The sequence below is a fragment of the Vigna unguiculata genome, chromosome 5, assembly GCF_037176805.1.
Source record: "Vigna unguiculata cultivar grain cowpea cultivar isolate G323 ecotype 2 chromosome 5, ASM3717680v1, whole genome shotgun sequence".
Lineage (NCBI taxonomy): Eukaryota > Viridiplantae > Streptophyta > Magnoliopsida > Fabales > Fabaceae > Vigna > Vigna unguiculata.
The window spans coordinates 24,222,306-24,246,224 of record NC_140796.1 but is presented as its reverse complement, the minus strand read 5'-3'; the positions used below and the strand labels follow the sequence as shown (position 1 = coordinate 24,246,224).

Genomic DNA, 23,919 nt, shown 5'->3' with positions numbered 1-23,919 from the left:
GTGTTTTCTCAATCCCCGTATTTCTTTCTTCAAATATATTTTTATAGTTTTAAATATATAGTGTTTTAACTAAATTTGTATTTCATTTAAATTTAAAAATAATGTGAATACATAAAATACTCTTTACTTACATAAAAACGTTAATTTCAAATTATGTACATGGATAAATATTACAAAGTACTTTAACTTAATTCGTTATTAATATATTTTTTATGTTTATTAGCAAAAATTTTAAAAATTTAAAGAAAAAATTCAACATTTTAAATTGATGTAATAATTTATTATCAATTTAAATGATGAACTACATTTCGGTTCAAAAATAGTGCGGTTTATTTCAAGAACGATTCAAAAATAATACAATTCGGTTAAAGAAGAGTGCGATTCAATTTAAAAATAGTGTAATTCATAAAATAATTCAATTTATAACAGTTTAGTTCATTTTGTTAGAAAAAGAAAATAATTCAGTTCAATTTGTCTAAACTATTTTCTATTGGAGTGCAGTTCAAACAAACTACCTTTTAATTTAATACAATTTTTAATAGTTCATTACGTTTTGCGCAACTCTACTTGGTTTAGACTTACTTTGTATTACTATTTTTTTGTAATCTAAGAATGTCTGTGTGACAAAGCTATTATCTAAAATGAATATGCCTTATCCTGCTTTTGGCCTTTATACTAATAAATTTATTTCGTTAATTGATTAGGAATAAAAGATAATTATGCATCGCCCTAATCCGCTACTAGTTAAATAATAACATTAACAAATACGTTGGAGCACACCAGAATGGATATCTTATACTTCTGATCTCTTAAATGTCGCATTATTATTTAATGGTTACAATTTTTTTAACATGCAATAAATGTTTCCAACACTTCCAATCTCTAAATCAAAGAATAAAAATAATTGGACAAGATTTTTTATTTTTTTGTCACTGGCTTCGAATAACTTCACCAACCAGAATTAATCAATAGGTTCGTGGTGACCTTAGCTTTGGCGACGAAATCTTTACCTAGTTAGTTCGAAAAAAAAGAAGAAGATTCAAACTATATATTATTTAGAAAATGTTTGACTTTTTTTTTCTTTTTTTTTTTTTTTTTGTCTTAGAGAGTTTTAGTGGAAAACAAAGAAACCCTTGATCTTAACATGAGCACATTCCCCAGCAGTCAAATGAAGGAGGGGCCATACTTTCCGAGGTCCATGGAAGACTTAGCCGACGATGGAACAGAAGCGTAACGAGACGAAAAATCATAAGCATAATGTTCCTCTCGTTTCTCTTTAGTTCCTTCATCGAAGTTTTGGGCATAACTACGAGCATCATAGTGGAACGAGCCTTGCTTTCTATACCCAATGGCGCGATTTTTATTACTGAACCGACGAACGAAGGTTTTCCATGACCATTCCCTTATCTTACTCCACCATTTCACCTTCTTCTCCCTCACTAGCTTCCTCCGCGACGACGTCGTTTTGGAGCTGCTGTCTTCGAAGCAGGAAAAGTTGAAGCAACAACCTCTCTTGGCGAACGCAATATCTTGCAAGTCGTCATCGACGAATCTTATTCTGGTCGATGATCGTGCCATCTTCGCCGGAGAAAGGAGAGAGGGAATCGGAAATAATGTTTGTGATAGTAAAACTCTTTCTCTCTCTCTCTCCCTTTCTGTCTTGCTTGTTGCATTCTGCGAGATAATGAACCAATGCAGAACTTGTTTTAGCAAAAATAACACCGCAGAACAGATATTGCCAGATTAATAATTAGTTACCAACTTCCCTTCAAAAGTCCTATGCCAGTTGGCTCCACATACTAGTTTTTCCCAAACACAACTTTAATAGAATTAGAATCTTCTAATCTAAATTAATCGCAACATTTCATTCTATAAGCTTTTTTCATTTTTATACTCTTTTATTGGAAGATTCTATCTTTCTAGACTCCTCGGGTTTTTATTACCATAAATAAATTACCCTATTAATTAATAATATATTTGATCCGACCTTAACTTAGTATCTTGTTAATCCGACCTTAAGTTAGTACCTTGTTAATTAATAATATATTGGATCCAATCTTAAGTTACCTGAAATAATATTGATAGAGTCAAATTTTAGCTATGACGTATTGTCCATCTTAGCACTTGTTTTATTATTAAGACAACACTTTAAGATTTAAGAAAAAAAAATTAAATTGTCATTTATCTCGAATATAACAAAATAATAAATAATATTAAATAAATGTATACCTTCATAAAGCACACAAATTATATTTTATAATTTAATATAAGGATAGTACTTGTTGACAGCGGAATTGTAGAATGCTCCCTATTGTGGTGAAGTTTCATTTGAGTAACTTGTATCATACTATAATGTATGTTGTTTTTAAATATAAAACAAAATTTGCTACAACTTTGATTAAGTTTTAGTGAACATTAATTGTCTAGACAAACTGATGGATCATCTAGTATTTTATAAGATATTTAGAATGTTCTAATGTATTTGATCATAATTATACTAAACAAGAAAGTTAGTAAACCGTATAGAGATTAATTCAATTTTATTGATATTCATTAATATTAAAGATTTCCTTTAAGAAATAATCTAGTCTTTCCAGACATACATTAGATTGTTCTGGTCTTAATAATGTGGTGTAATCCTTAAAAAGATAAAAGGATTGGCTAACCTAAGAGCGTGTTGGAGAATTCAAAAACGCATGAAATAGGATGATAAGCTCGTGGAAGCATCACCATGGTTGCAACATTCAAGGATGAAAAATAAAAGTAAGAACAAGTTGCTAAAGAGATTGCAAAGATGGAAATTATACACCACCTTAAGAAGATCCCAAGAAAAAGAATACGGAGGACTGACTCACCATTTGAAGAAATTCTTCGACATAAAAATTAAAAGATTAAATTATGCTTTTTTGATTTCCAATTTTGTAGGAAAATATCTATTTAGTCCATTTTTTATCTCAATTTGATTCTTATTTTGAAAAGTTTAATGCAATCAAGTCATTTTTGCTAATATTGTAGAATCAACGTTAAAGAGGTGTCACATGGCAGTTTAATCTTTTAAAAAAAAAATTATTCTTTTAATTTTTTAAGAAAATTAAAAAAATTGTCACGTGTCAAGCTGACGTTATGTCACGTGACAATAATAGTGTGATATGACAGTGACAATGCCATGTGTCACTTTTACATTGGATGTCATTTCCTCATTCTCAATTTGGTCCCTGTATTTTTATTTTGTCTTAATTTAGTCTAAGTTTTTGTTAAAATTTTGCAATTTCGTCCCTTTTAAAATAGAAACAAAAATTAAATTTTAAATAAATGTTATACAAATTTTTTTATTAAATTTTATATTTTTATTCAAATTGATATTTTTATTATATATTTTTAACAAAATAAGTTTATTTAAATTTTTATTTCATATTCAACCTTATTTAAAATTGTTTTCAATTTTCAAATTTATTTGTTTTAAATTTTTATATAAATTGTTTAAAATTGTTTTAAAATTTTACATTTGAATTTATATAATTGTTATTTTTATATCAACTCAAACATTTGTGTTAAAATTATTGAATTTACACATTTTAAAAATATATTATTTGAAATAAATAAATAAAAAAATTAAAGTATGATGTATAATAAAATATCAATACCGTTATTTGATTTTTTTTTATTAGCATTATTTTCTATTAACAACTTTAGAATAATTTTAAATAAAGTTCAATGTACAATGGAAATTTAAATAAACTTAATCTTGTTAAAAATATTTAATAAAAATATTTGTATACCATTTATATAAAAATTAGGCTTAAAGATACATTTGGTCCCTATTTTTGTTGATTTTATTCAATTTGGTCCCTATTTTCGTTTTATGTTCTATTAGGTCCTCATTTTCGTCAAATTGAGGTCAATTTGGTCATTTTCACTAACGGTGTTTAAATAGTTAACGTTTTTTAACAGTACATGCCACGTGTCAACTCCTGGTTTTTTCAAATTTTTTTAAATTTTTTTTAAATTTTTTTTAAATTTTTTTTAAATTTTTAAATTTTTTTTAATTTCAAAAAAAGTGTCCACGTGTCAAGTCACAATTGTGTCACGTGTCAATGCTAGTGCCACGTGTCAGTTTCTAGTAGTATTATTTTTTTCAATTTAGTTCCTATATTCGTTATTTTTGTTTAATTTAGTCCCAAATTTTGTTAAAATAAAACCATTTAATTTTTAAAATTGACATTATTATTACTTATTTTTTAAATTTAATTATAAATTATAATATTTAATTATTAATTGATATAATTTTTAGATTCAATTGTTAAATAGAATATAATTATTTAAATATTATTAAAATATAATTATTAAAATTTTAAAAATATATATTAACATTTGTAAAATTTACATTTAAATTTAAAATATTTAATATTTTTATTGCATTTTAGATATTAAAATCTAAAATATTTTATATGTAAATGTTAATTTTACAAATATTAGTTTATTTTTCTAAAATATTTTGAATATTTAAAATATTTTTATATATCAATTTTAAAAATATTTTAGAATATAAATATTAGAAAAAAATTAATAATTATATTCGTATAATATTTTAAATAATTATATTCTATGTATAAATTAAATATAAGAATTTATTCAATTTATAATTAAATTTAATAATTTATAATTGAATTTAAAAAATAATAAATTTAAAGGTCAATTTTAGAAAAGATATTAATATAATTTGTATAAAAGATATTAAATTTAGTGTCAATTTTAAAAGGACAAAATTGATTTATTTTAACAAAAATTGGGACTAAATTGAACAAAAATAACGAATATAGGGACTAAATTGAACAAAAAAAATAGTACTACCACAAACTGACACATGGCACAATTGTGACTTGACATGTGGACCATTTTTTTGAAATTAAAAAAATTTAAAAAATTAAAAAATTAAATAAAAAAAACCAGGAGTTGACATGTGGCATGTACTGTTCAAAAACGTTAACTATTTAAACACCGTTAGTGAAAATGACCAAATTGACCATAATTTGACGAAAATGAGGACCTAATTGAACATAAAACGAAAATAGGGACCAAATGGAATAAAATCAACAAAAATAGGGACCAAATGTATATTTAAGCCTAAAAATTAAATTTGGTTTTAAGTTGGAGAGGGACAAAATTGCTCAATTTTTACAAAAATTAGGACTAAGTTAAGACAAAATAAAAGTATAGAAACCTAATTAAGAATGAGGAAATGACACATGGTGTAACAGTGACATGTGGCACGACGTTAGTTTAACATGTGGCAAATTCTTTATTCTAGTTTAAATTAAAAAAAATGAACTAACATGTGGCATCTCTTTAACATTGTTAGTACATTCCAAAATAGGGACCAAATTGAGACAATAAAAAACAGAAGACCAAATCGATATTTTTCTACGAAAATGGAGAGCAAAAATATAATTTAACCAATTTAAAACAAAAGTATCACTTTGAAGAAAAAAAAAACTCACAGAATCATATACTATTTTATTCATTTATTGTTTACAAGAAAGATTTGACATCCTTCAACAAACAAATTGCTAGACAAAGATAAAAAGTAATAGGTTTGAAGGCAATATTGACACCAATGTGAACATAAACCTAATGTAATAATTACATTTAATTATTAATAATTATACGTTTAACCCAAAGTTACCTAGATAAGTTAGAAATCTTGATCCATTATGTCAAATGATTGACTAATATGTGATGGTGGACTCCTCCTCCAAACTATATGATTTAAGTAAGATGGGTGAGTCCAATTATGAGTAGTGCAAGGAAGCTATGAGGAATAAAGGTATATGGCTCGATTTTAGTGAGATTATGGTGTAAATGTTGTGGTGTTTGGGTGCTCTCAAGAGAAGTTGGGTCAACTCTCAAGGAAGGGTGACTAGAGAGAACATGGAAGGAGCGCTCTAACCTTTGGTGACCTTAGATAGTAGTATGGCACAAATTTGGCAGCATAACAAGACTCAATTCAAAGGTAGTTTTTTTACATGGGGAGATACATTTATAAGCTTAGGTAACCCTAATGGTGTCTCCAAATTGTAGAAGCAAAACCTTAATACTTTAACTTGGAGACCAAGGCAAAAGTCTCTCCATTAGGAGGAGGACACATATCCCCTAATTCTCTCCACTAGGAACATGACACATGACCACTAATCATCTCCATTAGGAGCATGCCACATGGCAAAAGCATGTGTCTCACCAAAAAGAGCAACTTGGAGACCTGTAACATCCCTAAGGAATATTACTTAATTAAAATAAACCAATATATAAGTGAAATTCAAAAGTCGTAATTTTATTATTTCCAAAGCAGGAAAATTTAAAATGTGTAAATACGCGCCAAATTTTATATGAAATTAAATCATAATGTCGATACAATTCCAAAATTTCAAAACATAATGTAAACATAGTAGAAATATTCCTAGCTCTAATCCCAACTAGCCCTCACTCCGTCGCCTGAGCACCCTCGGCATCACCTGTATCAACATATGCTCCCGTGTAACGAATTACACGATCATCGCTAATCACAAACATAAAGGGTGAGCTCAAAAGAATATAAGAAACATATAAATTAAATAATCTAAATACACCCAATTATATTCTCATAGTTAGACCATGGTCACATCCTTAATACCTTCAAGGCTTTTAAACCTCCAATTTAACAACAAAGTTAGTCATGGACTCAGGATTCATGATGCTCACACGAACCTGCCCGCTTGTGGTCCTGCCTCTACGAACCTTCCCGCCCGTAGTCCTACTCTATGGACATGCCCGCCCATAGTCCAACACATGTGATCCACTAGCTACGTACCTCCCCGCACGCAGCATCTCTCAACTGTGAGCACGAAACATACGAACCTACCTCGCTCGTATCCCCACAGGAGAGTAATTAAGTATGAACCTCCCTGCTCATACCATCACATGTCAACCACCATCCATGAACCTACCCGCTCATGGCACAACATCTCCTGATCCACGTTCGCATCAATGCGTACAAACAATACCCACAACTGCACTAAACTCGCTTGGGCTAGAAGCCTTAGCTTAAGCGACCATGCCTGTCTTGCTTAGGCCAAGCTTTCTCGCCTGAGCGAGTGTGCTAACCTGGTTTATTTGCGAAGTCTCGCTTAAGCGAGTCTCTCCTCACCTGGGCAAGATCGCCCTTCGCCTAACACCAAAAACTCTCGCCTGGGTGGCGAGTAAGCAAAACACAAAGTTAAGTACGAGGTCTCGCCTACGCCTCGATTTCTCGCTTAGGCGAGAGGTACTTGCCTAAGCGAGATAACAGGTCGCCCAAAAACCTGGGCACTCCGCCTAAGCGAGTAGCTCGAGCAGAAACAAGATTAAGACTTTGCAACTCTCGCCTAGGAGAGCCTGGCTCGCCTGAGCGAGATTAGCATATGGGATCCTTGTTCACGCACGCACAACGCAGAATTTCCAAACCAAAACCCCAAACAAACATTATCACGCATTCCTTAGGCAACAACAATTCTTATGGACATGCTTAGACCTAATTGAACCACCACAATTCGAGATTGAACCACAATAGCCCTATAATACAATTACCCCAATCATATTCAAACCCAATTGTACAAAAGGCTTTCCCAACAATGTCAAAATAGCAATTCACACATAAAATCATACAAGCATAAAAATTCATGTCAATAAAGCACCAAATTATGAGATTATGGCTGTCACACATGCGCAAAACTACATAAACAAAAATAGCTCCCCTTACCTGGTTTCCTATGCTTAAAAACAAGGAAGGATGATGGTTCTTCTTGCCCAAAAATTAAATTCTCTTAGTGCCCTCCAATTCCAGCTCTCTTGATTCACTCTTACAAACGATAATCATGTTTGTGTTAATTCCTCTAATTCTATAATTATGTTATCACCCAACATAATCATGCATATTATTAAAATTAATAATAAATCAAATAACACATACATGGCGTACATAGGACTCGAACCCAAGTCCTTTCACACAATCAAAGTACTCTCAACTACTTGAACTAGTACTTTTCTACGTCACAACAAATAACATTAGATGTCATAAAGGCTTCTACTACCCGCATTTATTAAATAATTATTTATTTAATTATTTAATTTTCCCGGGTCTTACAAAACCAATCTAGCCAATGACCCACAAGCTTTCAGAATCTCTCTCATGTGAGCATAAAGTTACCGTTTTTTAGAAAGTTTGCGCTCCAAGCTAGGGTTTTTACCTTAGAACCATGTGTCTCCTTAAGGCTAACCTATTCTAGGCCCAAAATCCTACACTACAACCCTAGGCCCAAAAGAAATCCTAGACCATTTAACCCATAATACAAAGCCTGAAATAAACCTACTATACTAAGAACTCACTAATTGGCCATGATGATGAAAGCTTGTGCCCATCGTCCACAAATGACTCCAACCCTTCTTTAGTGTGTTTGGCCATAGTTAGGTGGTATGCCATCGATATGTCTTTCACCAATTCTTTTAAATATTTTTTCAATTTAATATATATATATATATATATTGTTTTTGTACATGCTCGGGCATAAAAGTATGCTAAAAATCATCACCCTAAAAGTAGGCTTGATATCCTCTAAAATGCCCAATTATAAAGAGCATATTCTAATGATAATAACATGTTATTATTGTGTATCAGTTATTATTTAAAGGTATATTAACATTACCAGTTAATATATTTCTTATACTCATAGATTTAAGAGGTCTATAAATACATTATTTGACCACAAGAAGTATTCATTTAATACTCTTTACTAAAATACTATCATATTATTATCATGTTATTATCATATTATCAATCCAGTCTTACTAACTTAAATGTCAAAGAGTCTTTGCAAGTTGACTTCTCCTCCACTCCCAACAGTGAGCCTAGGCCATCATCACTCTGTGACAAAGGTTAGGCCATTAGAGACTTTTCATCTACCTCATAGGCTATTCGCCAAATTCTGTTAAGAACATTTAGTGCCCATTGTGGGGTAGGTAAACCTTATCATGCCTCCACAAAATAATTGAGCATGGCATGACATTAATTGGTGCAATCAGTGATGAGTGTACACTGATTCTGACATGGTGTGGGGATGATTGGTTTCACATGTATCACTTTTGTATAATACTTGAACTCTACTAAACCAAACACCACAACCACCTCTACATGAAGCTCTCCCTATACCCAAGACTCTCATTTCACCAACCTTGTCACTAGATCTTGAATCCTTCCACTAAGCAAATGCCACCACATTGACCATGTTTAAAAAAAGTGTTTCCCTCTCTATGGTCCTTCCATCATTAGAGAATGAAGCATCATTGCTGCCATGTCCAACCTCTCCTAAAATGTGTTCGACATCGACTTAAATAAAATCTCTAGTGACTCGAATATGAAATTGCTCCTACATATAACGTCAAGGTGGTGGTGTTCAAGGACCTAGATCGATTTATGGCCTAGAAAATTGTGAGAATAAGTGTTTTAAGGATACTGAACTTCATGGACAAGCTTATCACCTCTTGTTGTATATAACAGAGAATGATGGTGTTCAAAACCATCATTTTGTAACAACACTCACACTAAATAGGTTCTTGATGATTGTAACGATAATTTACACAAACTTGGTTGGAAAGCAATATGAGAATTATTTCAAAATCATTAAAAGCAACGTATAAACTCAAACGAAAAGTCAACCAAGAATTATTTCAAAAGCGTTAAGAACAACACATATACTTGAATGAAAAGCCATTCGACAATTATTTTAAAAGCATTAAAATCAATGCATAAGCATTAAAAACTATATTAAAAGCATTAAAAACAATGCATAAGCTTGGATGTAAAGTCATCCAAGAACTATTTCAAAAGTGTTAAGTGCAACATATAAGCTTAGATGAAAATCCATTCTAGAACTATCCCAAAAGTGTTAAAAACAACGCATAAGCTCAAATGAAAAGTCATCCAAGAACTCTTTCAAAAGCGTTGAAAGAAATGTATAAGCTTGGATGGAAAGCCATCTAAGAACTATTAAAAAAAAACCATTAAAAGCAATGCATAAGCTCAAAGTAAAATTCATTTAAGAACTACTTTATAAGTGTTTAACCATGACACATAAGTTCAAATGGAAACATATGTGGAAACTACTTCGAATGGCCACACATCCACACAAGTTGTGCATTTGGTAATTGATTATCATAAAGAGATGTGTACTTTTTTTCTTATTTTGAATTTTTTTCCCTTAAATTGGGCTTTTTACCGAGCAAGGTTTAACAAGACATGTTCTTCTAAGTTCACATGCACCTAATATCTGCAAACTACAACTAACGGAGAATGATAAAACTCTTTCATCCATCAATATGATCCACCTGCACCTTATTTTTGGCTTCCAGATTGGGGGACTTATGTACAAACCCCTAAGATATTATGAAATATCTCCAAGATATTTATGATTAATATCTTATAATACAATAACTTATTATCAGATTTTGTTATATTCCTAAGTTATTATGAAATATGTCCTAGATACTTACAGTTGATATCTTATTATATAATAACTTATTATCAATTCTATTATATCTTCAAGATATTAAGATGCAATAATTGATTATCTAATATCCCCAACATATTACAATATAATAATCTATTATCTAATATCTCTAAGATATAATACTTGATTATACCCAAGTAACAAAATTTGTTTAAATATATTTGTTTACTCATGACCTAGGAAGCTTACAAATACATAAATACAGTACCCCATATGGAGTACTTAATCAAGACTCAATACTTAGTTAACACTCAACTATGAGATTCAATTCATACTCTCTATACTTATTATCATTACACAAATCCTTACTCCCTTAATGACTTAAGCATTAGAGAGTCTTTTACAAATGAATTTTCCATTTATTTCTCCTTAAAACTTGGAGTTCTCTCAGTAGGAGGCAAAAGTGTAGCTCTTGAGAGCTCTATACTCCACCTTGAAGACATCTCGTTAAATTTTGGTACGAACATTTGGTGTCCACCGTGCGATGCCAAATGTTCTAACCTTGGAGACACTCCATAAAATTTCGAGAACATTTTGTAGGTTGATACTTGGGGTCACCCAAGTTGCCAACTAAGTGGTGCATACAAAAGGCACATTCTTTCAAGTACGCCATTTCACTAAGTTCATATGCACTCGACATTCACAAGTTACAATTAATCAAGAATGATAAAACTCATTGACCTAAAACATCACGGTCCATCTCGTAATCGTAGACCCAAAATCGTTAGCCTAAAAGTAGGTTTTATATCTTCTAAAAAGTTGAGTCTCAATTGATACATTTTGTCTGAAAGGAACCTAATTGAGACATATTTTAGAAAGTTGGGAAATTATTTACACTTTTTTAAACGTGAGTACCAAACTGATGCATTCAAATGAAAGTTGATATCATCCGACTAATTAAATAAAAAAAAAGTGTTGATATTATTTTCCTTGTATACACGCATCTTAAAAGTATACTCCTAAATCTTAGGTCCAAAAAATATGTTTCATTTATTCTTCACAATATATGGAAAAATATAATTTTAATTTTTTTTGTTTTATTAGACGACACCAGTGCAGTAAGGGCTTTCTGCCCCGGTTATTTTCCGCATTTTGCCTCGGGTCTGGAACCGAGGCATATTGGGGCGAGGCCAAAAGGTAAACCTTTTGGCCTCGGTTATCACCCGAAGCCATAGACCCAGTTTTATGCCTCGGTTGTTTTGAAACCGGTGCCATATACACAGCTTTCTGCCTCGGGTCAGTTAGGACCGAGGCCATAGGTAATAAATATTTTTTTTTAATTCAAATTTTCGCAGGCCACCATGCCAGACTGAACCTCACCCTTTTGCGCTCATGGTTGCTGCAGAGTTATCACAACACATAACCAAAGAAGCAAAAACCTTAAACAAAACACAGCACACTTGTTCCACCTTAAGCATTCTACAACATCAGCATTTTATTTGGCTACATAGAACAGGGATTTTGATTCATTGATTCATTGATTCATCCCATTGATGTTCTGAATGACAGAGATAACCCCTTGCGTGCCAAGCTTCCCCTGTCCATTGGCCACCTGGTACTCTGCAAACCCACCTGGTCGGAAATCCCTTTCGATCATTCTCTCCCCAAATATCTCCAATGCTTTAGAACCCGCAGCACCCTCTTTGATACCCTCCACGAACTGCTTCAAGTCCAACCCCGCGTGCTTGATCACCCTGCATTCAAACCAAAACACAAACTGCAGGAGAGTAGAACAACCCAAGATCACTCCATCTCCGCCGGTGCCGCCATTCCAACCTGCGATGCTGCCGCCTGCCTCTCCTTCGCCGCCAAGCACGGCCTCGGCGTGCGCGGCGTTGGAAGTCGCTGACGCGGAAGCCGCTTTGATCTGCTCATCCACGGAGGTCTCCGCGACTAGGCGGAGGACCACGAGGCCATAGTTGGGGCGATCGGAGGCGTCAACGAGGGAGGATTCGACGCGGCGGCGGGGCTCGGGCGCCGGTGACAGCGTGTGGAAGATTTTGGGGAAGGCTCGTGCTCGCGAAGAGAGAGAGAGGCGCTGGTGGTGTGGGGCGGAAGAAGGGTTCGCGAATTTTGAACCCTAAATAAAGAGTATGGCTTCGGTTGTTAGAGGAACCGAAGCCATTGACCCCCTTTTGGCACCGGGTCTCCTTGGACTGAAGCCTATACCCCTGACTTCCAGCAACTTTTTGGCTTCGGGTCCTATTGGACCGAAGCCTATACCCCTCTTTGGCACCGGTTTTGAGCGAACCGGGGCCTATACCCCTTTTTGGCTTCGGGTATTTGGAGAACCGAGGCCTAAAACTTGACTCTAATAACAAAAATGCCACCGCGCCATTATATGCTTCGGTTTCTGGTCAACCGAGGCATATAAGGCGAGGTAAAATGGAAATTCTGCACTAGTGCGATAATCCAGTTTTAATAATAAATGTTGAACTAAATTATCTAATAAAAAACTAATAGTAGCAGATATAAAATAGTTGCATAAATAGTAAATGTCGGCACCCTAACTTAGGCAACAAGCGTTTCAGAATGTTCTTTTTCTTTTTAAATTATTTTCAAAAAATAACTGAAATTTATATATGTATATATATAGACACATATTGTCGATAATTAATTTAATTTTAAAAAATAACTGAATTTAAATAAATAATAAATTAAAAGGATAAAATGTTAAAATAATTATTTTATTTTAAACAATTATTAAATTTAAATTAACGGTTATGAAAAAGATAAAAATGAAAATATAATTATTTAGAAGTTACATGACAAAAAACAATAATCTATACGAATATATAAAGGGATATCCAATTTTGGTGCTCATATATTTATTCCCAATTTTATTCTTTATAAATAACAATTTTTAAAATTAAAATATTTGTTTTTATCATTTTTGTCTTCCGTTAGATTTAACTATTTCATTCATTATTTTATATTAATTATATTTAAACTAAAATAAGTATCTTTAACAAAAACATATTATAAGACCTTCTTTTCTGTCCTAAAAATTTAAAGGAGTCCAGCCCCATCTGTTGGGCCTAAGGACTGGTCCATAGGGGGTTCAAAGCCCTTAAGGCAGCCTAACCCCTCTCCTTTCTGCCATTCTTGCGAAAACAGTACCTTACTCTCTCCCTTTTCCCTCTCAACAGAAGCTTTGCTAGGGTTTAGTGCCATCTTGTTCGTGCTAGCTCAAAAGCTCACCTCGTCTCTCTCCCTTTTCCCTCTCAACAGAAGCTTTGCTAGGGTTTAGTGCCATCTTGTTCGTGCTAGCTCAAAAGCTCACCTCGTCTCACGTAAGTTGGTCCTTGAATCATACTCCCTCCTTTCTAAGTTTGTTTTCGTGGTTTCTATTAGGGTTCACAGTAGTCACCATGTTATTCTCTCTTTGTGTCGTTGTTCCGGTTCATAAACCTGCTCTTGGAGCTGCTGGGTTCATTGGCTTAAGGGTCACAGTCTGTTATTAGCTTAATTCCAAGTAAGGGGAGCTAGACCATTTTCGTGTTTGAAGTATGTGGTTTGTTCCCATCTGTTTCGTGTGTAAAATAATATGAAAAATGATTGTATTTGTGTATGAATGATTTGTATGGGAGTGTTGGGTTGTTTTTCTGGTTTGCAGGCGTAGAACAATGGGAGGAAACTGTTACTTTCACCCAAGCGAATTCATCTCGCCTAAAAATGGTTGAATTTAAAAAGTGGTAAATTAAAAAATAGTCTGTAAAAGAATAAAATTACAAAATAATTATTTTAATTTAAAAAAAATATTTTAAAGAATAAAAATGGGAAATAAAAGTGTACACCAAAATGAGGAATCTCCTTAATAGTATATAGAGTAGTGAAAACAATTGTTACCCACACCTTTCTTCACATTTTTATAAGAACAAAATTAATGAAATTATAATTATAAAATTAAATATAAATAATTTTTACACTTTAATTGCAGTTAGACTTTATTTATTTTGCAGATATTTTCTATTCATTTAGTTTTAAAAAATAATTAAATTTAAAAATGAAACGGTTAAATTTAGAAAAACAGACACTTGAAGAATAAAATTGAAAAAAAAAACAAAAAAAAAATGAATCTTCTGTATATAAGTATAGAGGTAGATACATAATAGATGTAGATACATAGATATACGAAAGTTATGGAAAAACATTCTGCCAAATACATATGAAGTGTTTCTTATGTTAACCTTTTCCTTTATTACGTTTGAAGTTCCTTTATCAGTTTGAAGATCCTGAACAAAACTGCAAACAGGAATCCTTGTATCAATTCTGAGTAGTATAAAACATATACATTCAGGAACTAACGCAGCACATCTTACAAAGTTCCAGGACCTGCTAGATACACAATCCACAACCAAACTAATCTTTCTATAACAAAGTTTTCTATTGAAAAAAAAAATTAAAATACCTCCCACAAAAATATCCATTGGTCACTTGACCTTCATTTACCTGGACAGTGGGAGAATATTCCCTCCTGACATCTTATTTATCCACGTACCAGGAAGAGCAATAAGAAAAAGATGAAATGAAAAGATTGGTAGCATGCAACCAATTTATACTGTGTATGATTTACCTAAACTGCATAAGTTGTAGCCAAAACTCAGACATGGTAGACCATGCCAACTTCTAGGATAGAAGCATGAGGGATACTTAGTGCATAAGTTGGTCCTCTAGAGTTTCTCCTCAAGAAATCATACCCATAATTGATCACAACTTTCTTTATCCAACTTGACCCTCTTTTTGCTTTCACATAAGAATGACCCATTATGAATGCCATTCCTCCCTCCCTTGCTTGCATTAGTTCCTGCAACTCCTCCCTTGCACCCAAATCAATCTCTGGACTATCTGGCACAACAAACCTCACTCTCTTCCTAACTATTTCAGGAGACTTAACCACCCTCATTTCTAAGCAATTTTCCATCTCACTATTCTTGTTATCATCTTCACACATCCTTATACCTTCTGACTTTGATGCTGAGGTGCCTACAACTGCCATCTTTGTGTCATCTTCAAAACTCTCAAATCCTTGGTTTGATTCAGAAGTATCGGACCGAATGAATTCTGCTATGCTACAGATAAGATCTTTCTCAAACTCAATATCATCCTTGTGAAAATCCCTATAACCATACCGAGCTATGCACCTATAGAGTCTGTATTCTTTTGGGCCAACTCTACCAACCAAGAACCGTTCCTCTGGTCTGACATGTGGCACTGGGACAGATTTGACGCAGAGGAAGATCACAACTTGATGAAAAGCTGGGAGATTAGTGACAAAGTGAGAGAAAATGGCTGGGATCCCAGACACAAGTTCAGTGTGTATTAGGCCAATTCCTCTCACACGCACAATTCCTAGAGTGGGGCCTAAACCAAGGAGCCAGTTGATAGACACCTTATTCTGAACATCGAACTCGTACTTCTTAAGTGTGCCGTAGTGCCACACATACATCACAATCAGAAATATGAGCGAGAGGGCAATGGGCACCCATGCTCCTTCAAGGAACTTGATCAGGGATGCAGAGAAGTACAGTGCTTCGATTGACCCAAAGAAGAATATGAAGGCAATGGCTAGGAAAATACTCTTGTGCCAGCATAACACAATAACTAGAGACATTAAGCAAGTGGTGACCAGCATGACGGTTATGACAGCCAAGCCTGTTCAACGAAAAAGTATAAAATTCATTAGACATACTACAAGCCATTCAAAACCATGATCAAGATTTCTACAATTTTAATATACTGATATTAATTTGCGTGTGCATGAGGAGAAAGAGTACCTGATGCGTTTCCCATGCGTTTTGTATCTCTAAATCCAACAGTAATAGCAAGGCAAAGTAGCATCAAACACCAGTTGATCTCTGGGATATAAATCTGGCCGTGTACCTTTGATGATGTATGAATGATCTTGACTTTGGGGAAGCATCCCATTGCAGAACATTGTTTGATTATTGAGAAAGTACCTGTGATGATAGCTTGACTTCCAACCACAGCTTGAAGTATGGCTATTGCAAGAACAGGCCATCTAATTTTCTCTAAAACAAGTTCAAAAGGAAGAGTAAGCCAAATACTCATTCTTTAAAAATGTGCCCCTTGTTGTGAGAAACACAGATCTTACCAGGTACAGATACGTAGAACCCAATTCGGTAATCACTTTCAATAATATGATGCTTGGAAAGATACGCAGCTTGTCCCATATATGCCAGAATCAGAGAAGGGTATACCAGAAAGGTAAAAGCAATCTGCAGGTAAGTGGTTTTCTGTTAATGCAGTTCATTATTTCCATGCAGCTTCACATTCATGAACAATTGAAAAACAATGATGCATTGCTTCCAAATCAAAATTGGGAATGTAAATCATGAGTTTAGTTTCAATTTCAAAATGATGCTACCAATTGTGCACCTTAATCGATAACTGTGAAAAGTGTCCTAGATCAGCAAACATAGCTTCAGAACCTGAAACGTAAGAGGGACAACATCAGAGGAAGTTAAAACATATGTCAAACATGTAGCAGTTGTGAAGTAGAATTACTATATATACCTGTTATACACAGTAGAATTCCCCCTAAGGACATCCAACCTCCCCTTTGAGTTTTCTTCAGAAATTTGAACATGTAGTAGGGAGAGAGAGCCTCATAAACATGAGGGTTCCAATGTAAGATATTATACATACCGATACAGCTAATGCATAGTAGCCAGGTCAACACAACAGGAGCAAATAGGAACCCCAAGCGATGTGTTCCATAATGTTGAAGTGCAAACAAAAATATCAGTATCACACAAGCAACTGGTACTTCAACATCTGCACAACACAAACACTTATATTTCAGGAAAATTCAGAATAATGTCTAGATATATATACTGAGAAATTAAGTTAGAAGTCTAACAGTATATTGTCCTACCTAAAAACAACCAACAAACATTAGAATCTCTAAGATTCACTTAAACAAGTACATTCTGAGTAGAAAATAGAAACCTTTCATTAACCAGTCTTATAATATCTTAAAATATCCCCTCTTTAATATTGTTTCCCTCGTTGTATTTCCAAAGGAAAAGGAAAATGCACAGATGATAATAGAAATGTTTGAATATAGATCCAAGACACTGTAGTATTATAAGGAGTAAAATATTATTTCAATTAAGGCACACATGATTTAGACATTCAGTAAGGTTCTCATGTAAATGGTAAAGGCCAGTGCCTAGTTACATTTGTATTGGAATCAGAATTTTCAGAAACTGAAGAAGTGGAGCAAAGATCAATTGACATAGTCAACTTATTCTGATTTCTGTGTGCTGAAAAATTACTAATGCAGCAAAACAAAGTATAAACTACAGTAGTATGCTTTGAATGCATCTGGAAAAAGGTTGAATAATGGGATGGAATCAAATCTATATACAACTGGCCATAGTCATCCAATTGAAATTAAGCAGCTACTGGTGAGAGGTCATATTATTAAAGAAGACACATACTTATGGGAATCACACATGACCTTAGAAGAACAAATAGAAGTCCAGCACCTGAAGTTTGCATCAAAAGCCTAACTTTAATAGAGGAATGATCACATTTTAGTGTTTAAGGCACTGCAGTGATTAAGTTTTAATTAAGTTGAAGAGTACCTGGATCATCATTAATTATTCATAGTGGAACAGTATATGACAAATTTACTTGTGTCCTTACCTAATTTTGTCATCCAATCAGATAATCGCTTTACTGTTCCAGATTGATCCATAATGGTTTATTCAAAAACCTTATCCATACCACTCTGCTCCTATCATAACTTTATTTAGTAATTTCCTATGCTCATATCATATTCTAATGAAACTTAATTAATAAAAAATTACTGTTCTCAGTTCTTCTGTGCTTGATATTCTATCAGCCACAACCACAAACTTTATCATATATTCAATATTATCAAGTTGGCAGGGATTATTTATTTTAATATAAATTTTAGCATGACATTGATTTGACTTCGATCAAAACAAGGAAGTTGGCCCTGATTACATATTTATGGGGACCCACAATAATGCATGCACTTGGAGGCATTTGGTTCTCCCTTTTTGTCCACTAACTCGAACGCTTTGATATAGTTAGCATAAAAAGGGAAGGTATTTAAAATTTCAAATAGGTTGTATTGAAAAAATTAAACAAAAATATATTGTGATAGCTAACAACAATAATTTCATGATCAATATCTATTCAGCATATATGCCATTCAGAGAGCAAAAACCCTTCCCCCAAATCAATAGCAGTATTGCATGATGCAACCATTAGAACTATTCTAAATGTACACAATTCTTTAGGAAATATTCCAGAGAATAGTTCCAGATGCCAAGCATTTTGCAATTTACTAATCAAAATTGAATTCTGAATCGATTAATCCAATTCCAATAGTATAATAGTTATATATGTGTCTCCTCCAACTGTATTATAAAATATTTGAAACTGAACTTCAAACAATCTTGCAGCTTATTAAAATTAAAATATATTTCTTCAATTAAATTCAAGACCTGTTCGTGTTCATTAGAGGCTAACCACAAACTAGTCTTAAAATTAATCTCGAACAAAACATAATGAAAAGAGATTAAATCGACCAACTACTTGTATTCAGAAAGGAACTTACATCTATGCTGTTCTTTAGACATAGAAAGCTCCAAGCCTGACACGGCAGAGAAAACTGCATAATAACCAAAAACCAAATAATTCAGTCATCAAGAACCACCATCAGTGTCCAAAACCATGATTTTAGCTGCAACATCATGGTTTCTCGGATCTCCCAAATTGCGGATTGCATTTGTCCACAATTCCAGCTCTGTGAAAGATTCCGAAGAAACCACGAGCGCAGTTTAAAACCTTGGCCATGACGAAAACACAGATAACATTGGAAATCCCAGTACCAGAAATAGCAGGTGTAAGCACACCATCCCCAATAACCATGCAAGTCCCTATCAGAGCCAGAACAAGCAGCACCCTCTGCAGAACCTTGTGTTTCTCGAACACCGATTTCAATCCCAACCCAACATTGTTCTTATCAATTGGCACTGTTCCATCCTTGGTGTACTCAGTTAGTTCTTCATCTGCAAGCTGAACATTAGGCAACAACCCCACCTGAGCATGCCTGCAGAGAAGAGAGTACAGAGCAAAAGTCCCTCCTTCTCCATTATCATCTGCTCTGAGCACAATGAAGACATACTTGAGGAGTGGAACAAGTGTGAGAGTCCAGAACACAAAAGACAACACTCCATATATCTCTTCATTGGTCTCTGAATGCTGAATGTCCTCAGCAAAAGTGCTTTTGTAAACATAAAGTGGGGATGTACTTAAATCGCCATACACAACTCCTAAGCTCTGATAAGCCAATGTTAACACTGTCTTCCATGATCCATCCTGCAAGGTGTGATCAGTGTTACGTCAAAAACAAGTTCTTTTTTTTTTCTTTCACACATAATACTGAGAAGGATACTCCAACATGCCATACCTTAACCGAGTTTTTGTAGATCACAGACTCCAGATCCATCAAGGAATGTCTCAGAAAATACCAACCTTTAAATTTTCAATTTTCCTGAGATATCAAAGGAAAATGAACGCCACCCTCATGAATCAACACCCTCCCCCAGTTCAAGCTAGTCCAGTCTTAGGATAAAAAACTAATTTTGGCAAAGGAGAGAGTTTGGTACAACTTCTAATGCTTTGTTTTCTCTTATATAAAAATACTATTTTCACAAAGAGGCTCAAATGCAGACAAAACAATAACAAACAAACATAATAAAAAACACCAGCACCAACCAATTTAGATAACAGGGTTAAGTGTTGTCGTCAGAATGAACAGATTTTGGGGACAAGAGAGAAAGAGAGAGAGAGAGCAGAGAAACAAAACTTTTGCAGTGGTGATTTTGGATTCTAGTTTTCGGTTTCCTTTTCTAAATGCTCTTTGTGTTGAGGTTTGCAGTTTGGTTTAGAAGGAATATAATATAATAGTTTTGGAATGTGAAATTGGAAGTTTTGATATATATATATATATATATATATATATATATATATATATATATATATATATATATTATTGTGATGGGGTGTGTGAGAGGAAAAAAAGATGGTGGTGCATCACATGAGTTGCATTTGAAGGAGGATAAGAAACAGAGAGAGGATTGCATCTAAGCATGCACTTATTGGAACTCTTGAGTGACCTGACAACAGCGCTGACCACTTCTCAACAGAAAGAGACACTTCTAAGTCTATCTCTTTCCCTCAGTCCTAATTATGGGGACGTTTCGGTTTCACAGCTGTTAGCACCTAGCTGTTACAAAACCTTCAATTAGTTCAAGGAGTTAAATTTATTCCAGATTTTAGTCCCATCTTTTTTTAACCAATACAATGAATCCGTTTTCATCATCACTAGCATTTCCCACTTCATTCTTTATTTTTTTTTTCTTTTCTTTTCAATTCACAAAAGTGATGGACCAATGTTTTTGCTGATAGTTTTAATCTTCTTTAACAGCTAAACAATATTTATAAGATAATAATATATAGTATTTTGTTGTTGTGTATAGTTCAGGATAAACATTTATTTTATTTCAGATTTAATGACAAATTTTGTTCATAAGTTACTTTGAGAACTATTTGAATCAGTATCCGATAGAAAAACAGAATTTTGAAACATTTAATTGAGAAAATGGGTAAAGTGTGAATTTAGAATTTTGACTTTTTAAATTTATAATATAAATTTAATGTTATTACAAAATTAATGTAATATATAAAATTTTAAAAATAATAGATAATATTAATATGACTTCTAAATAGTGATCAATTTTAGTGTCCAATTTGGATATCAATTTACAAAAGTAAAAATTATTAGTTACTAAAATAGTTATTATTATGAATAAAAAATTATAATTGGTCATTAAACTGTCTTTAAAATTAGTTATCATGATTTTAGTTATCAAAGGAAATTGATCACTAAAAAATTAGATATCTAGGTTTGATTGTCAAAATGACCTAGTTTCTAAATTAGTCTTTAACTTTTAACTAATTAGTGATCAATTATAATTTTTTATTTATAACAATGACTATTTTAGTAACCAATAATTTTTAATTTTGTAAATTAATATCAAAATTGGTCATTATAGTGACTAACTATTCTTAGTGACTAAAATTACTTACTAATAAAGCAAATTTTCTAGTAATGTATGTAGAGTAATTTTAAAATGATAATAATATATACACTTAATATTTTCTTTTAAATATGTCTAATCAATAAGCATAATAGTAATAATTATAATTAAGACTAAATATAAATAGAGAAGTGTTCACCATCGTCTTAAGGACACTATTTAAAGTGTAATTAATAAATATTAAATTCTGTAGACTCATAGGTAACTGTATTATTAAATGAATTACTAACTTTACAATTATAATGCACTTTTACTTTATTTAAAGGATAGAATAACCCATAAGTATTTATATAAGTATTATATAAATGTAATTAATAATTTATTTGTTACACACTAAAAAAAGTTAAATAATTATATTTTGATATTGTTAAAAATTGAAATATAATTAAATTAGAAAACCTAAATTAACAGAAAACAAAAGATTATCTTTTTAATAAAAAAGATAAAACATAATTAACATAATATTGTCATCATTAAAAAAACAAACACTTTTATTTTCTGTTAATGAATATATTTGTGTAAAAGTTCAGAATTAACTGTATATTTATGAATTTTGACATTAATTATCATTAATATATTTTTATTTGATTTAAAGAAAAAAATACTTATAATATGTAACTGATCATTTATTTGATACACATAAAAAAAGTTAAAAAAGAATTTAATAATAAAATAATTACATTTTAATGTTATTAAAAATTAAAATATAATTAAACATAAAAAAACTTAAATTAACAAAAAATAAAAATAAAAAGTAAAATATCAAATATATCAACTATCATGTTAAATATCTAAAACAATTATAAAAAATAATTATAATATAAAAAATCAGAATTCAGTTACAGCTGACCAATAATTTTATCTTAAATAAAATAAAATTACATTAATAATAATTAAGGTCATAACTCATAAATGTTATATTTAATTATGAATTTTTGCAAAGTTTAATAACTATTAATTACACCCTAACAAATTAAGGCGCTCTGATTAACATTCTTCGTAAAACAATTGTATTAAAACATATTATTCATATTTAATTAAAAGTATTTATCGGTATCTTAACAAATATATTACTCGAAGACTACCTTTTAAGTTAACTAAATAGCATAGATTTAGTAATGTATTTAAATCGTTCTTAACATATATTGTGCTTAAATAATTTACTTAGATCTGAGAAAATTTTAATTTAAATGATTATATTTATATACAGTAAGATATGAGATGAGATGAATATTATAAAATCCGTTTTCAACCAATTTCCATTAAAATTTATGAATAGATTCTTATTTTCATATTCATTCCCATTAAACAATTTTCTCCTTTTATATTTAAGATTTCTGTAACGTTTCATTTAAAATATAATATAATTAAATGGAACATTATACAAAATAGTAATAGATACAAGGTCTTCGAGTATAATAGAGTTGTCAAAACGGGTCATCCGACCCAACTCGGCTTGGTCCGCGACGGGTTGACCACTTAGTGGGTCAACTTAACCCGACTCACTTATTAGCGAGCCAACAAAATTAGAACTCGACTCGACCCACCACGGGTTGACGGGTTAAATAGGTTGGCTGACTGGCTCACTTAATTAAAAAAAAAAACACAATTTTTTTTCTTCAATCTCAAGAAAATTAAATTATAATTACGATTAAAAATCTAAATAAACTTCAATACAATCCAAATAAAATTCCAAATTATGTTAAACCTCAAATACAAACCAAAATCACAAAAATATAAATTACTATCTAACATCAAATCATTATTGTCACTTATCAAACTATAGTATTAGAATCTTGAATGAATAAATCCACAACATTTTCATCTCTTGAAACATCTTCTTTATCCTCATCTACAATATATACATACATATATATATATATATATATATATAATATACATATATAATATATACAATATATTATATATATATATATATATATCATATATAATATAGGGTTAAATATGTTTTTGGTCCCTCAGGTTTCAGTGAAATTTGGAATTAGTCCCTCATCGAAACTTTTGACCAATTTAATCCTTCATCTTTAGAAATGCGTAGATTTAGTCCTTTTAATCAAATTTTGTTAAGTTTATTTGAAGTTTCAAACGTATTTTATGATAATATTTGAGTTAATATTTAAGCGAAAATGGGTCAAACGATGTAAACAATTCAAATACTA

At 32.0% G+C, this 23,919-nt stretch overlaps 2 protein-coding genes across 2 annotated transcripts; both read right to left on the bottom strand.

The window, feature by feature from the left end:
- Nucleotides 1-1,164: 1,164 nt before the first annotated feature.
- LOC146886262 (uncharacterized) lies at nucleotides 1,165-1,578 on the bottom strand. Its single transcript, XM_085673364.1, has one exon. The coding sequence runs from the start codon at nucleotides 1,576-1,578 to the stop codon at nucleotides 1,165-1,167; it is 414 nt and encodes a 137-aa protein (XP_085529490.1).
- A 13,238-nt stretch (nucleotides 1,579-14,816) lies between these two features.
- On the bottom strand, nucleotides 14,817-20,555 carry LOC114185235 (potassium transporter 8-like). The gene is made up of 8 exons (XM_028072847.2): nucleotides 20,047-20,555; nucleotides 19,466-19,955; nucleotides 19,192-19,245; nucleotides 17,112-17,372; nucleotides 16,974-17,026; nucleotides 16,690-16,813; nucleotides 16,352-16,606; nucleotides 14,817-16,229 (listed from the first exon to the last, which is right to left on the bottom strand). Exons 1-8 carry the CDS (start codon nucleotides 20,083-20,085, stop codon nucleotides 15,178-15,180), a joined length of 2,328 nt encoding a protein of 775 aa, XP_027928648.1. The 5' UTR covers nucleotides 20,086-20,555; the 3' UTR covers nucleotides 14,817-15,177.
- Between the last annotated feature and the right edge of the window lie 3,364 nt (nucleotides 20,556-23,919).

Excerpts from the sequence above, each read along its gene's own strand:
- LOC146886262 (XM_085673364.1), bottom strand. The coding sequence starts at position 1,578 with ATGGCACGATCATCGACCAGAATAAGATTCGTCGATGACGACTTGCAA.
- LOC114185235 (XM_028072847.2), bottom strand. The coding sequence starts at position 20,085 with ATGGATCTGGAGTCTGTGATCTACAAAAACTCGGTTAAG. Across the intron at positions 19,956-20,046 it reads TCTACAAAAACTCGGTTAAG|GATGGATCATGGAAGACAGT; the intron begins GTATGGCATGTT and ends CACACCTTGCAG. Across the intron at positions 16,230-16,351 it reads ACGCATGGGAAACGCATCAG|GCTTGGCTGTCATAACCGTC; the intron begins GTACTCTTTCTC and ends TTCGTTGAACAG.